Source organism: Nelusetta ayraudi, unplaced genomic scaffold (assembly GCF_046127955.1).
Source record: "Nelusetta ayraudi isolate G7.1 ecotype Tasmania unplaced genomic scaffold, CSIRO-AGI_Nayr_v1 ptg000002l, whole genome shotgun sequence".
NCBI lineage: Eukaryota > Metazoa > Chordata > Actinopteri > Tetraodontiformes > Monacanthidae > Nelusetta > Nelusetta ayraudi.
This window is the reverse complement of record NW_027466052.1, coordinates 9,151,436-9,167,284: the sequence shown is the minus strand read 5'-3', so window position 1 is coordinate 9,167,284 and position 15,849 is coordinate 9,151,436. Positions and strand designations below refer to the sequence as shown.

At 44.4% G+C, this 15,849-nt stretch overlaps 1 protein-coding gene across 2 annotated transcripts in view; it reads left to right on the top strand.

Annotated features, from left to right (window-relative positions):
- sbf2 (SET binding factor 2) overlaps nucleotides 1-15,849 on the top strand; it is an 83,395-nt gene that overhangs the window by 17,457 nt on the left and 50,089 nt on the right. For both annotated transcript variants that reach the window (XM_076022378.1, XM_076022369.1), the window contains exon 3: nucleotides 14,108-14,245. In XM_076022378.1, coding sequence (XP_075878493.1) covers nucleotides 14,108-14,245 — 138 coding nt within the window. The remainder of the gene's footprint in view (nucleotides 1-14,107; nucleotides 14,246-15,849) is intronic.

The following is a 15,849-nucleotide window of genomic DNA, read 5'->3' as shown; positions in this document are numbered from 1 at the left end:
TTACGACGGTGCCCGAGAGGTCGAACACATTCCGAAGTGCCGCAGGCTTGAGTGCTGAACTTGAGGGTCGCTCCATTACATTGAGCCTGCAGACAGGAATCTGTCGACGCGCTCTCACTGTCTCCGCCAAAGTCGTTTTCTCAGCAGGAAATCAACACGCCTCCCCTGTCGCTCCCAGGCAGTTTTGCGCTCGTCTGCAGGCTTGATTAAGATGCTGCCGCAGTCTGTCCTGCTTGGCACGACTAAGAAGCTAAGCTAGGTGTGCTAATGGCTATGCCTACAGAATTAAAGATGGGAGATTGCTTGAGTGCTAAGATGATGCAATAGTGTCAGAGTGAAGAGCAACGATTTGTAGAGGCAGCTCTTATTTTCATAGTTTAAAAATTTACCATTAATTACCAAAATTTTCTTTAACTATTACCATTCAAGTTTGGAAGATTTAATTATTTAACAAGCTAGCAATAATATCTGGGTCCTATTATCATTTGTAATAAATCCTTTATTTCTTTGTAATAAAGCTCTTTCTTACTTGTAATACTTTATGGTTTCTCACAACTGTAACTAGTTTGACGCTTTGCAAGTGGTTGCAGGCCTTCTACATTGGCTGGTGTAGACTTGTTAAATTAATGTTTAAATTAACGTTGTGATGTTTGTTGGTTATTTAGAACCTGGGGTGCTCGAGGGTGGTCGTCAACTGCTTGAACTCTCTCTTTGTTGAAATATCCACAAAGGATTTGTTGATTCATAAACAACTACATGTCGCACTTGGTCCCCCCTTGACGCATTTCTTCGTTTGTGTGCAAAGTTAAAATGTGACCTGTTGTCACCTTTTGGAAAGGCTCCTGGCCTTTGCCCTCAGGTGCCACTGTTGTTAGCTGTTTGCAGAATGTACAACTGTGGTCCTACCCCTTCGTATGGTCCAATGTGATTTAAAAGGTAGGTAGGGAGGTTCTCTTCCACCCTTCAAGATGTAGTAGTGCAGCAAAAAAAAAATTCAAGTCACATGGTGTTCTTGCATGGCACCTGCTCCGATCAGATTCCCACTCCAGTTCTGCAGAAACAACTGAGTTCAACTATTCACCAGTAGTTTTTCATGGATTCCATAATGTTTTTGCCTCCTTGTAGTACTTAGCCCTTAATCCTGTGGCTCCAAACAGATTTCCATGGTTGTGAATAATAGCCTCTCCTTATATTTAAGTGCAACTCAATGCTCAATTGGGATGATGGGCAGTCTGTTTGACCCACATTGTGTGAGTGTGACAAATGATGAGTCCTTATGTATGAGAGCTGTGGTCAGATACTTTGTTAGTATAAATGTCATTGTGCACTCATCAAAGACTACGACGTCATCAGTTGCTAATTTGTGTATTTACTTGTGAGTGTCTTCTTTTGCAAAGACCAGTGCAACTGCATCATTGTTGACTGTTGAGTCACATGAACTCATACAGTTGCTGTATATTCACAGCTAGCTGGTAACAGCTAGACACTTTAATGCCGTCCTTCGTGCATTCCATAACCACAATACAGACAACAAACTAATATAACAATAAAAGTCTAAATACATTTTTTTTTAAATCCTTTTTTTCTCCATTATAACAAAGAAGTTACATAATACCAACAAGCAAACAAACAAATGTGTTTTCACAGATAAAACTGAGAATTATTATTATTATCAGTTTTTAATCAGAGAACTCGGACTTCCTCCAGTGAAGGAATTTGACCCGACTTGACCAGACTGTTAACATCTATGTCATATCACATCTAGGACTCTGACTCGTTGCTCCTTCCTTCCCCTTCTGCCAGCCCCTCAGCGGAGGGGATGAGGAACAGGGGTCCAAGTTCCTGGAAGGAACGTGGAGTTATTCAGAATATTTGTAAACCACGTGTGTCATTCTGGTTGTTGACGTGACTGATGTGGTTGTTGAGTCAAAGTACAATCGGATAGAATTTTACATATTGTCTCAGAAAGGGTCTTGACTCTGGGGCGTGGCCTCGTCTTTCAGGTGGCGCTCAGCTCATCTTGTCACGGTAAAGTGTCGCTATTTTGTTTCCTCTGTCTGTCTCTCAGCAGGTGGATTGTAAAGAAAAAAGACAACAGCAAATGGGGCGACTGCATGATCGAGAGTCGGCCACTTTAGCACAGTTTAGCGCAACTGCGCGTCTTAATGTGTTTGCCGCAACATGACATGTCGCGAGGCACGTCGGGTCCTCTGATGTTTGCTAAACTATGAGAGAAAAGCTAAACAGTGCATTCCAGTTCGCTGGTTGCCGTTCCAGCCGTGAGGAAGAATGGGATCATGTGTTTGTCAGGAAGATCCACACATGAGTAATCAATGCGTCGTGAGCCAGTGAAGCTAAACACATGAGGAAACAAAGCTGCGGCTGTCAGGCCGGCAAGCAGGACTTTCCATGCCGAAAAGCAGCGAGTTCGCCAGGAAATGGGAATTGACAGGATGAGGTGAAGTCACAGCACACGAGAGAGAGAGAGAGAGAGAGAGAGAGACAGAGAGAGAGAGAGAGAGAGAGAGAGAGAGAGAGAGAGAGAGAGAGAGAGAGAGAGAGAGAGAGAGAGAGAGAGAGAGAGAGAGAGAGAGAGAGAGAGAGAGAGAGAGAGAGAGAGAGAGAGAGAGAGAGAGAGAGAGGCCACTACAAATTATGTCAGTTCTACTATTGATATTCCCTTTTTATGACTGTTTTTTTTTTTTACATTCGTTTTAATTCTATTCTGCTATTTGATGGATGGTTTCAGTATTAAAAAGAAGAGGAATGCTTCAAATTCAAGTGGCCATGTGTGCCACCAATCCCTGGAACCATAATCCTATACTATGAAACATAACTCGCAGTCCCTGTCTTTCATCTCTCGTTTAGTTTGATTGAATCCAAACGCAGGTTGTTTTCACCACTTGGCACAGTTTGTTTGGGCAGGTGGGAACCCACTAATCAAACCCAGGTGCGAACCAACCACCAGGAGAAGGTGGTCTGCGCTCGATTGCATTTGAACTCTTCAGCGGTTGTTTTGCGGTACAAACAGAGCCGACTTTGATCCAAATTTACTGCCTGTCGTCCAAGCTTGTCGGAGCCCTTTATCCTGTGCAGTTTTCTGAAACTCCTCTCCTTCTCTTGGTGCAAGGTGCAGTAGGAGAACATCAGTACTTTCAGTACCTGTGATTTAAGTCCAGTTGTCCTTGCAACAAATCCTTCTTCAAGAATATTGACCGGATGATGGCCACTGCCACGACCAAATCACTTCTTTCTTCTTTTTTCAGTGACTCATGTTCTTGCAAAATTCTGGCTACATTTTATGCCACAAATATACATGATTCATAACAAATGAGCTAAGGGAATGTTGTCATGCGGTTTGCAGCTCATTAAAAACATGAGCATGGGGTTGCAGTGTGCATTTTGCCCCATTTGAAATTTTGCCTGTGTCAAACCACACTTAACAAGTTGGAAAATCCAGCCAAAAAAAATAATCACTCAACCACTAATATGACCTAAATTAAATAAGTTTTAGGTGCTGCACTTAAAATGATCCCATTCAAGCACAGGCTACTCTCTCCACGAAGCCAAAGTCTTTCAGTACTGGGAAATACCAGGCTTCATGTGTGCTTCTCAGTGTTGAGCAACTTTAGCCAACCTCTCGAGCAATTTTTCATTGTTATGGTTTCCCATTTCTGTTGGCATTGTAAAAAATAAAATATGGTCTAAGGCCGAATGTTGCGTTGCTCCATCTAACTGGGGATCACCTGAGGGCAAATTCTTGTTTTGTCATGTTTTAGATCTTTGAAATCATAAATGAAAAATGGCCTGATTCTTTTGAGTGCTCATCCTCTAACAGTATTTCACATGGGGCAGTAATATTTTACTGTAATTTAATTTTTTAACCCAATTTTTCCACTCACTAGTGAGGACATGCTGCTAATCAGAGAATTAGATCAATCTAGGCTGCAAAAATCACATTTTCACTGTTAAAATCACCACCTTTAGTAATGGATGTATTGGCTCATAATTGATAAAATAAAATAAAATATCTGCACTTTCTTAATCCGTCATACATTAGCTCCCTGGTATATGATTTCACTGTACAGAAATCCTGAACGCATAATGTTTACATTTCTCCAGCTGTTATCTCATACATCCTTTTGCTGTTTTTCATGAAACACACACACGTGAGTTTGGACACCCGGCGAGGGATACGTCTTATTGTTCTGGAACAGCATCTCATCTGGAGCTCCTGTGGTCAAGGGCCAAGTTTCAGTTTTTTGTTTTTTTTCTATTATTATTCCTGTAATTATTAAGCCAGCAGTGAGGTAGGGGCTGGAGCACTGCAACTGAAAAGACGGGGCTGTCACAGTGCGCTGGAGGAAGCACCTGTTGGCAAGCCGGGTCACTATCAGTCACAATCTCAGTGAGCCGTGTTAGCTGGTGATGCAGCCATTGTACTGATCTACAACCTCGCGACAAAGATTGTTTAAAAAAAAAAAAAAAAAATCATGTTTCATATGTGGTCCTAATTCCAATATGTATCTGATATTTTGCAATGTGACTGGTGTGTTAACAGCCAGGTCGTATTCATCCCACTTCAAAGTCATTGAAATGTGACAAACGTCACAATTATGCATTCAAGGAGGAAGAGGAAACAGATTAAGTTGTCGTAGAGTGTTTCGGAGAGGCGCAAATTATAAATAAAGTACATCTCAGTGAAGCCGCTAATGTCATTATCACACCACTGTTGACTCCACATCCATAGAAATCACATTTTATGTGTAATATGACAGAGCACACATGCACAAAAAAAATCCTATTTCTTGAAAACAAAAAAAACTTATATATTGCATTAAGGCCTGTTGTCTGAATGTAGTCTTAGTAACTACTTAAAGCCAGTGCATCTCCATGTCCAGCTTTATCACAAAAATCACACCAACTGACGCTAAAGAACTTCCCCAAAATCCCAGATGAGTCCAACTTTGCGGACCCAGTGTTCAGATTTGAGGTGCCTTGTGTTGTGCAACATCCTGACTCCAGTGCATGTGTGCAGAATCTACAACCTGGTGCTGGTTGTCCAGGTGCAGGTTAAATGTGCTGTAGCTCCGTGCACCCCTGCAGGCAGTCTTGGTTTGGAGACCAGATGTGACCTCACTTGCAGGTTCTCTGACGCTTTATGTTCTCTGCAACAGGCAATTTTTGATGGGATGGAGCCCACACTCACACTCCCCCCAAAAACAACACCTCTCTGTCATTTTATGAAGTAGTCATTCTATTCAAGGACAGTCTGCAGATATTCAGGGCGATGGGCTAACATCCAAAACAGAATGTTTTGCCCAGCAGGTTTTACATCGCTTTACATATAAACCTGTTATCAGACATACATCTCAAAGACAGGGCTTTGATCCTGCAATACAATATCCTGTCTATATTTTGGAGCAGATTTTTCCAAAATATGACTCATCACATTTATACAGGCAGTGATATGGGACTGGTTAACCTACTTTCAACTAGGGCAGGCCATTATTAAAAGCATTTAAAATGTGAGATCTTGCCCCCCCGCCAACCGTAGACATCATGCAGAGGCCTCAGGGTTAGTTCTAGGAGACGCTCGAGAGGAGGATAAATTCATCCAAATCAACACTGGATGGATTGATTTAAACGGCGGGATGTGTAATCCTCTGAAGGGTCGTTTTCTGTTTTTGTTTTTTTTCTGTTTTTCCCTTCCCTCATCCATTTCTGTTTTCAACTTTGCATGTGGTAAACTGGCGGCTTGTTTTTAATTTGCCTCATGTTTTGAAACATCCCAGAGATTTTTGCCCCGAAGTGAGCAAATCTTCCCCAGGGATGTTGGGGTGGAGGAATGGCAGAGTTATGTTGTTGTTGCCGCTGCTGCTGGATCTTATGGCTCAAAATAACCTTTAAAGCAGCACTAACGACACATCTTTCAAGTTCCAGCGCTGATTTTACATATCTCGCCAGGTGGACCCCATGGAGCCTTTTGTCTGCATGTGGAGTGCAGTTTGCAATATTTGTTGGATGACTGGACATTTCTTTTCAATTACCGTGGTTCATTATGCACTTCTAAAAATATTTAGCTCTAAATTGAACCATCTGCGACTGGTGTTGCATAACATATCGGGGAAAAAGGGAAGCCTTGGGGTCGGTGACAGCAGACGGCTGGATGGAGGTAGAGGATTGAAGGTGGCACGTCGGTTGACCTCAACCATGATGTGTAGCTGTGGCACCGAACAACATTTTTTTTTTTATGAGGAATTCCATCTTGAGCTGCCTGGGGAAAAAAAAACTTATAATGCAGAAAGGGATCTTTCCCTTGTTGAAAATTAGTGACTGTTCCCTTTATTTTATGTTTTCTCCGTAAATTCCATTGCTTGCATTAAGTATCTAATGCAAATGTTCCACAAACTTTTGGACAGTTGCACAGGAAAAAAGACACGGGACATAAAACAACAGAACAGTGACTGTTGTTTGAAAAAGTGCACGATGAGGATGTTTCTTTCCGATCAGCGACAAGTACAGGTGCTGGGTGTCTGCAGGATTTTAACCCTATTAGCGTGAACACGAAGCATTGCGTGCTTTGGCACCTTCCACAAACCACTTGAAAAGGTGCCACACGGTTTGTGTGTGGGCGCATATGGTTGTGTTTCCATTTCATCCTCTGCAGCTACACTGTACTTTAAAGTTATTATAGCTGTATTAAGCTGCCGAGATGGATGGTCATGATGATCGTTAGCTTCTTCAAATTAAACAACAAACACAAAATCAGCCTGCAGCTTTATACCCACACAAGCATCATAACAGAGTGGTTTTCATTGTGCACAGATGTGTTCCACACGAGTGCATCTGCACTAGAAATGAACAAATATCACTTGGCCGATGACCGAAGTGGTTTCTTTTTGTTGTTGTTGTTTTTGTTGTTGTTGTTCTTCTTCTTTTTCCTCTTCCTCTTCCTCTTCCTCTTCCTCTCCTTCTCTTCCTCTTCCTCCTCCTTCTCATCCTCCTCCTCCGCCTCCTGCTTCTGTTCCTCCTCCTTCTTCTTCTTCACTCTTTATTTACGTGCGGTCCTGTTACTAATGTGACCAGCAGCAGAGAGACGCAAAGCAATTATGCCAAGTGCGAAAACAACCCTACCCACCTGCAGATTATCCACTTTCACATCCTGTCTGTGCTCCTCACTCCGTCTGTATTGTCTGCCGTGAGGATGTGGTTCGGGTCGGTGGCCGTGTGCCAAAGCGCTGGCTGTGGTTGGACGGCTGTGTGAGGTTGTTTATGTCCGCAGCTCATCCTGCAGACCCGATAAGGACTCCTGGCCGTGGCAGCGAACCATTCACCTCCACGGGCGACCCCCCTCCCCCGCCTCCCCCATCCTATTTCCATCATTGTGTTGTCTTCCTTCCAGGAGCCTCGTCCACATGAGTGATGAAAGAAGGAGACACGGGGAGCGCAGGAGAGGCCATAAATATATATTTCTCCATATTTTTTTTCTTCCTCTCGTGTCCGAGGAGATCGTAACCCGTAACCTAACCTGGCATGACAGATGGAACGTTTCCTAAAGCTTTTGTATTGGTCTCTTGCGTCCCATCTGGTCTGCAGCCCGTGGCAAGTGTTTGGAGAAATGAGGCAAAACTTGGAAGACGAATTTGGGCCAAACGTTCCGTTTGTCACGTTCAAGTCACTTAGTTTCCTGTTGTCCTTAGTTTCCAGGACATGACAACTAAAAGCTTCCTGGTGGTGCACGGCGCGCAGTGCCCTGCGTGTCGCCAGCACTCAGGGTGAAAGCCAAAACTTGCCGTGAAAATCCCCCAGAGCCATTTTTAGGTTTGTCGTGGCACTGTCACTACTCCAGCATTGACACTCGTCGCTTTCACAGCGACCAGTGTTTACAGTCTATAGTAACTGCTTCTTCTGTGGTTTTTATTAGAGCGGCTTAGAGCTGTCATTTCTCACCCTCGCACCGATTGAAAAACACCAACGATTGTTTGTTAGATGGAAAAGTTTGATTTTAGATTGAAATCTTTGCATGTTTGAGCAATTTAATAGGACAAGTCTGTATATTTTTCTTCATATATCTTCATGTATTTCTGTTTTTGAGTTGATTTTGTGATGCATGCCATTCATTTGTTTGGTTGCACAATTATCTCGCATGTAGCTTTTTTTTACTCATTTATCGTTTCCCTTTTTTCATTGGTTTTGATGTTGATCAACAAAACATGCAATTCCCTGATGAAAATGTAAATGGGTTCAGATGTGGTTCTGTTTGACTGCGTTGTTGTCGCGCCACAGCGGTTTCATGAATCTCTAATGGCGTCTGCGATAATAATAATAATAATAATAATAATAATAATAATAAAACTTTATTTGTACAGCGCTAAATCACAACCAATGGCATCTCAAAGCGCTTTATACAATCAGAGAAAACCAACCGGGCCCCCGGAGCAAGCAAGATGCGACAGTGGCTGGTAAAAAAAAACTCCCCAGTGGGAAGAAACCTAGGGCAGAACCAGACTCCAGAGGGCTATCATCTGCCTATGAGTAGTTGGGGTGAAATACAATAATAGAGGAGAGAAAGAGAGAAAGGAGCAGAGTGAGCCAGGGTGGCAGACAGGACAGAGTGAATAACAGGCATTCACTAAATGGATATAGATACAAAGAATAGGAAATAATTCAAGGCTGCTGTCCTCGTGGGCTGTAATTGTCCATGCTTTGGAAGGCAAGAGCCTAACTCGATGAACAATCTGCCGATAGGACAAGTCCAGGTCCTAGGCGTGGTGGTGGGACAAAGCAATGACACCAAGACCCCCAGGACAGCACAATCCAGCTCCTGGCGCAGTGGTCATCACCTGCCGGGGACACAGAGACTGCGGCAGTATCATGCATATCGAGCATACTGTACAAAGCATAATGAGAGCTAGTTTGGACAGAGTAGATAGAGTCAAAGATTGATTGGGTGAGGAGAGTGATAGAAGCTCCGCCTGCACAGAGCAACGATCCCTGTAACGGGAGCGAAAGATCTCCCTCCACGGCGTAAGCCTACAGCAGCTTAACTGACAGTGGATGGAATCTAACTATAAGCTTTAAGAAAAAGGAAGGTCTTAAGTCTACTCCTAAATAAACTAACTGTGTCTGCCCCCCTCACAGAGGCTGGAAGATGATTCCAAAATAAAGGTGCCAGGAAACTGAAACACCTACCTCCTGACCTAACTCTAGAAGTTTTTGGGATAACTAAAAGACCTGAATCCTCAGAGCGAAGGGCTCTTGGAGGATGATAAAGTTAAATTAGTTCCCTAATATAAGAAGGAGCCTGAGAATGAAGAGCTTTGTAAGTTAAAACTAGAATCTTAAATTCAATTCTAAATTTGACTGGCAGCCATTGCAGGGAAGCTAAGATTGGAGTAATATGCTGCATCCTAGTTCCGGTTAACAATCGTGCCGCAGAGTTTTGGATTAACTGTAATGTCCTAAGGGACGAATTTGGGCATCCTGCTAGTACCGAGTTACAGTAATCTAGCCTAGACGTAACAAAAGCATGGATTCTTTTTTCTGCGTCTTTGAAGGACAAAAAAACTCTAATTTTGGCAATGTTTCTTAAGTGGAAGAAAGCTGACCTCCCTACATTCTGAATATGAGAATTAAAGGTCAGGTCCTGATCAAAAGTGACTCCAAGGTTCCTAACAGTAGAACTGGGTGTAGTACCAAGTAGACCACCTTGTCCATCAAAGGCTCTGTCCCTACTCTCTCGCGATCCAAATGTATTGACCTCAGTTTTATCGGTATTAAGCAACAGGAAATTCTGTGTCATCCAAGTTTCGACACAGAATGCATCTATTAATAGGTATTTTTTTCGTACAGACTTAAAGATGCACTTTGCCAAGTCACACAAAGTTAAGAGGGGACGCAGTACGGGAAACAATAAAATCCAAATTCTGCTCCTAAAAACTCCAATTTGAAGCCCTGGAAGCGAGTCACCATCCCTTAGGACGCTGCTCATTTGTGGTAAATCTCCAGTTTTATGACCTGTCAGAGTCACTTTGCGTTTCATCATGTGCAAGTACGAGACTCAACTAAATGCCGGGGTCAAATTGAAACACGGTGTGCTTGAGTCCAGTGATGCGCTGCGCGCTTCATACCTCCTCCTCTTCTCTGCCTCTTTCTCCTGAGTCATCTGCACTAATGGCCGCCGACCCATTTCCATCCTCCCTGTGCCGGCCTGACGGGGCATTAATGCCTCCTCACCGAATAAGAATACTGCCGCCCTTCCTCGATTGGCCCGAGCCGCGGTGCATGCGTGCCGGCGTCCATGCCTGCCCGCGTTTGTGTGCGTGTGCGTCCCTGAGGTTGTTTTTTCTGTTTGCTGGTGCTGCTCTTAAGGCACTCAGACTGCGGTAATACCTTGCAGGTCACGCTGCGGATCCAGTGTCGCTGGCTGAGCCGGTGAATAGTAGCTGGGCAACGGACTGTAACACCGGGCTGCATCTGATGCGAGGCAGGAGGATTTAGCTCGTGGGCAGCGGATTCTGTTAATCAGGGAAGTGACTCCCTTCTGAGTTCCTTTGTCACTTGACTGAGATCTAATTTGGGAATGGAAGACGTCCTTCCCTCTCTCTCTCTCTCTCTCTCTCTCTCTCTCTCTCTCCCTCTCTCTCTCTCTCCTCCTCCTCTCTCTTGTGTGCGAGGCTGGGCTGCCACTAACGCGTTGACCTTTACATCTGTTGCACTGCGGTGGATTTCTGTGTCACACTGCGACTGAATGCACAGCTTGTGCTTAACACTGCGAGCCAGTGTTCCCACTTGTCCTCTCGGTCTGCTGAGACATCACACGCTGTCATGCAAACACACAAATGGAAAGGCGGGTGGAGTGTGGGGGGGGGGGGCAAAAGCCAAGATAATTTTCTTTTTCTCACCCCGTCCATGACGACAGGCGAGAGTGCGAGAGGTGTAATCCAAGTTGCACTCAGACTGAATTACAGATGACATAATTTCTCATGCGCAGTGTTTAAACAAACAGCGTTTGCGCATTTTCTCTCTTGTTTACATATGGTTGTGCATAGTCGAGTTTATAGCGATAAACAGTGGGGGTTTTTTTTCCCCTTTTCTTTTCTTGCACAAGACGTTGCGTTCCAGCTCAGGGTTTCCCTGCATTTTGCAGACTTCCCGCAAATTCAGAAACCACGGAGATGTCGTCTGTGAATGTTCTGAGCCGATGTTGGTGTAGGACAGCTTTCACATAGTAAAGCCATTTCAGTTGCCTCAACTTGACCCTTCTGCACACAGAGACGTTGTTAACGATGATAATTTCATGATAGACATTCGTAAAGCCTCTTCTGTGCATGTTTTTTTTTAAAACAAAAGTGAAGGAAATCCTCAAGGTCAGCTTTTTTTTTGTCTGACCTTTTTCCTCTAATTCAATACTTGAAAATGTCCATGTGGAAGTGCGGCACTCGGCTTTGTTATTTTCTCCAGACACACAGTTTTCGTCTTTTTGACAACCATGACTTGTATATAAAATTATGTCAGTAGTGGATAAAGAGAGGTTTACTAAACACAGTACTCCCCCAAGTACGTCTGAACATGCGCCAGGCCTCGAGGGTGTCTCTCTCTGCGGACCTACAGGCGAGATAACGGCCCGAAGGAACTCTGATCTAAAAGCAGGGAGGTCAGTTCGTCTCCGCACCAACGCCTCGCCGCGTGCTCTGCGCAGGCCTTTAATGTTGAGTCCTCTCAACGCCCCCCCCCCCCCCCCCCCCCCCCCCGCCACCCCCGGACCCACACACACACACACACACACACAGAGGAAGCCATACCTATTGTGATCTTCTGAGCAACGCATTTTCAAGGTGTTTCTTTCTTGCTAGAAAACAATGAATGGCATAGTTGGAATAGTTTCGGACAGGATCACAGCTCTGTGCACTTGTCCTTGAGTACTATCTGGCTTCAGCATGTATAGACACACACACACACACACACACACATTACCGCAAAGTAGGTTTAACAGATTTCCTGCACTTCTGGCTTTTAGAATTCAGCCCAATTTAATGCTGTTTTGATATAATGTAACAGTTTAAACACTGGCACATCTGTATTAACTGTGATGTCTGTCACCATTTTGGCTTTCCACGATGATAAGAGATGACAAACTATTATTTTGAATCATTGTTTTGCTATCACTGTTATCATCATTGCGCATATATTGGCTCCCTGAGGGAACTCTCTCAAGGGCTCAATAAAGTATAATTGAATTGAATGGAATTGAGTCAAGTGTTGCGTGTGTGTCACAGAATGTCTTCTGGACCCTGATGTGATTTGTGTTTTAATCCCAGAAGATGTCACACAGGTGATTAACATTCAGTCTGAATGTGATCAAGGTGTGAAAGAGATGATTCTGATCAAAAATTAGTTTGGTTCGGACCTCTGGCGTTCCTTTTGTTCACGTCAAGGACCCATCGCTTGGACGCAATTCAATCTCCCAACAGCGTGCCGCCATTTTTAACGAGCCGCATCCAGCTTTGCTACTTTTATCTACGACTCGTCCGCTTCTGCGTCTCCTTGTGAAACCTCTTTCTTTCTCTCTCTTTTTCTATCCTGACCTATATCTCCTCGTCCATCCGTGCGCCTGTTTTCGTTTCCCCCGTCTTCTCTGGTCCATCTTGTGTCCAATGATCCTCTACATAACCCAGCAGTCTAAACACCGTGCACAGAGCCAGGCCAGTTGGGCCTCCAGCAAAAACAGAGTGAGGCCAGACACAAACATTTATCCCTCTCCGAGCGAATGCCCGCCCGCCTACCTCATCGTGCCCCCTCTGCTCTCTTATGTGCCACAAATTTTGGTCGCTCAAATTATGATGTACGCATTTTCTTTGCCTATGATTTACTCTGATTTCTGTCGTCTTTGCCGACGCCCCCCCCCCTCCCTCCTTCTGCTCTATAAACGTTGGGTGGTTTTAAAATTTCAGCAACTGTGTTTACTGCTGAACTGTCCACTTCAGCAAAACACTGTATGGGGAACAAAAGTTTTTTTTATTTTTTGAAAATTTTCCCCGCAGATGTTTTGTGTCACGATGGGTTACAGCCTCGAGCGTTGCTCATGGGAGCTATTGTGGTCACATGCTTCGCAACTTTTGCTGCTGCCAGTTTTCTAAGAATAGCTCGGATTCCCGGTGTGTTACACGTTTTTGATATACAGGGTTCTTTAATCGTCAGTAAACACAGAAGGGAGAGCAAATTCCTGGAAGATTTCGGCTTGTTTGGTGAGAATTGAAAGAACAAGTGAAATTGAAAACAAACGCACGTTGTGTAGTTTGCATCACCAGGGGTTGAGTTTGCATTGTGGAAAATCACTATTAGGCTTGATTGGAAATCATAACTGAATTAAAAGTCAAATTAAATCAGCATGCATGCGGTAAGGAAAACCTCAAGCAGATCTGGACACCTAATTAAGGATGGAGGTCAGCAAAATTTGACTGAAACACTCTCTAATAACATGAGAAAGTCTTTCTTTTAAAAAAAAAAGCAAATAAGAAAAAACACTTTTGTTAACATCCAGTTTTCTAATGAACACTCTGTTATAAAAACAACAGACAAACAAACAAAGCCCAAGTGCTGCTTCATTGAGGATCATCACAGGTGTGATGCAGTTGTCTGCACAGAGACCCTCGTGCTCCAGCGTTGAATAATTGTTGGCTGATTCTTCAGCATTTTAAACTCTTCCCCAGAAAGCCTGTTTTGGTTCTGGCCCCTTCACGTCCCACTTTGAGGAAGAAACGCACCACTTCCTGCTGTGATGAGCAGCAGTAATTGCTGCAGTTAAAGGAGAACTTCCTGTCTCTGCTCTGCTTGGGGGCAGTACCGCAGCAATGCTCCGTCCGTTGGAGGTTTGAAAAAAAAGAAAATTGCAGTTCGCCACGAAAACATTCTAGGCATGACAACTGCCGAGCTTTAACAAAATCATATCCTCAACAAACACCCCAAGTGTGCAGTTTCTCAAGCAATTAGAGAAAAGTGACTAAATCTGCACATTTCTGTGCTGCATCACTGCAAATATTTTCCCGACCGCTGCTGTAGCCACGGACTGACTGGCATTGTGTTTCTTTGAATGTCCCCTTAGTTCTGCCAGCCGGGAGGTTGGAAGCTGTCCAGGGACAGGAAAGCACCCACGTTCTTTACCGTGGTGCTGACAGACATCGATTCGGACCGACACTACTGTTCCTGCCTTACTTTCTTCGAGGCCGAGGTCAATCTACAGGTAAGCGCTCATGGCACGCGCTCACGTTTGAGCACATTCTTGAACCGTTCAGTCATTCTAATCATACTTGTGCATCTTTGCAGGGGACAACTCTTGCACACTTGAACTCAACACACTTTTTTTGTGTGTTTTTCAATAATTTCTTTACTCTCCTTTGTAGCCTGGTCACAGTTTTTGGGGTCACAGGAAGCTGACGTTTACGCCAGAATCCACTGTTGTTTCAGCACATCGCACAATCACAGTGGAGAAATTTTCTTCCCTCCCTCTTGGCAGATGTTTTAAGGCTGTTGGAGTAAACACCACCGCCATCTGACAACTCAGACCAACATACAAAATAGCATGTAAACCATAAAAAGGACTTTCTTGTGGCGGCCACGTGTGCGCCAGCCAACCGCCGCGACAATAAATATGAAATATGTCCCCCCGCTTAACGGCCCTACATCACATCGCGCTGAGATTTTCAGCTCAGTGCGTTTTTTGCGCCTGTTTGCGAAATAATCCTAACGATAATCAGCAGGTTTTCAGGGGGGGTTATGTCTTTTTTTTCCATTCGAGTCCTCGCGATGATGATCATCCGTCTTCATCAGCCTCTCATGACTCTCAGAAGTTACGGAGGTCTCGCAGGGGGGGGAGTGCGGGGGGCGTGCAATCTGATGGGTCCTATGTTCTGTTTTCCATTTTGAGGCTTATTGTTTTTGCTCCATTTTATTGTCTTTGGCACCAAATTAAAAAGGTGCCTGTCATGTGCGAGACGTCTTCCAGGGTTTTTGAGGCATTAGTTGAAAACATGAGCGTGCAACGGATCCAGCCCTAATAAACTGCGTGCTGGCTGAGTGAGCACTTCAGAGGGGAAGAGGGACCGGTACTCGCCCCCACTCTGGCACTTCAACTTTTTGAGCATAAGAAAAAAAACACACATAAATTATTGATTAGCACAGATTGGCTTGGAAGGAATCATTTATAAACTTAAGTGAACTTGTTAAAGCAGCCTCCTTCAACCCAAAACCCGCAGGATACCAAACTAATTGTTTCACGGTGCTCGGCTTTGTTGGAGGCCTTTTAAAATGACTCATGTCACCCAGTCCAATGTGACCATGCGTCCTTTCGCACGTGGCTTTCCAATCAGGCCTCTGCGCATCATCCCATCTGCATCCTCACCGTGTTGGCTTTTCCTAATTCAGCCGCGATCAGGTGGCCATTGCACAAACATTCTTTCCGCGTTGATTCTCGAGGCCGCGGGGGGGCAACGACGTGGCGCAAGCGGTCCCATCAAAAAGACAATGTCCCGGAAAAGGGTCGTCAGCATATTTGCGGCTGGTTAAGAAGTGCTCTAATGGACTTCGTTGTCATTGCTCATAACTGCTTGGCAAATTCTCTGTAAACATCCTGCTCACCACAGACGTCCACTTGGCCTTGCGATGCCGCACCGGTTTCACCTCGGGCAACGTGACTCACCTCCATCCCTTTCTTGCCTGAATCTGTTTGTTTCTGTCTTCCCTTTATTTAGCACATTTCCTCTTAGCAAAATAAACGACTTCCAAGACGTGTGGAAATTCGGGTAGCTCGGACCCTAATTTCGTTCGACTCCCCAATCACAACATCAC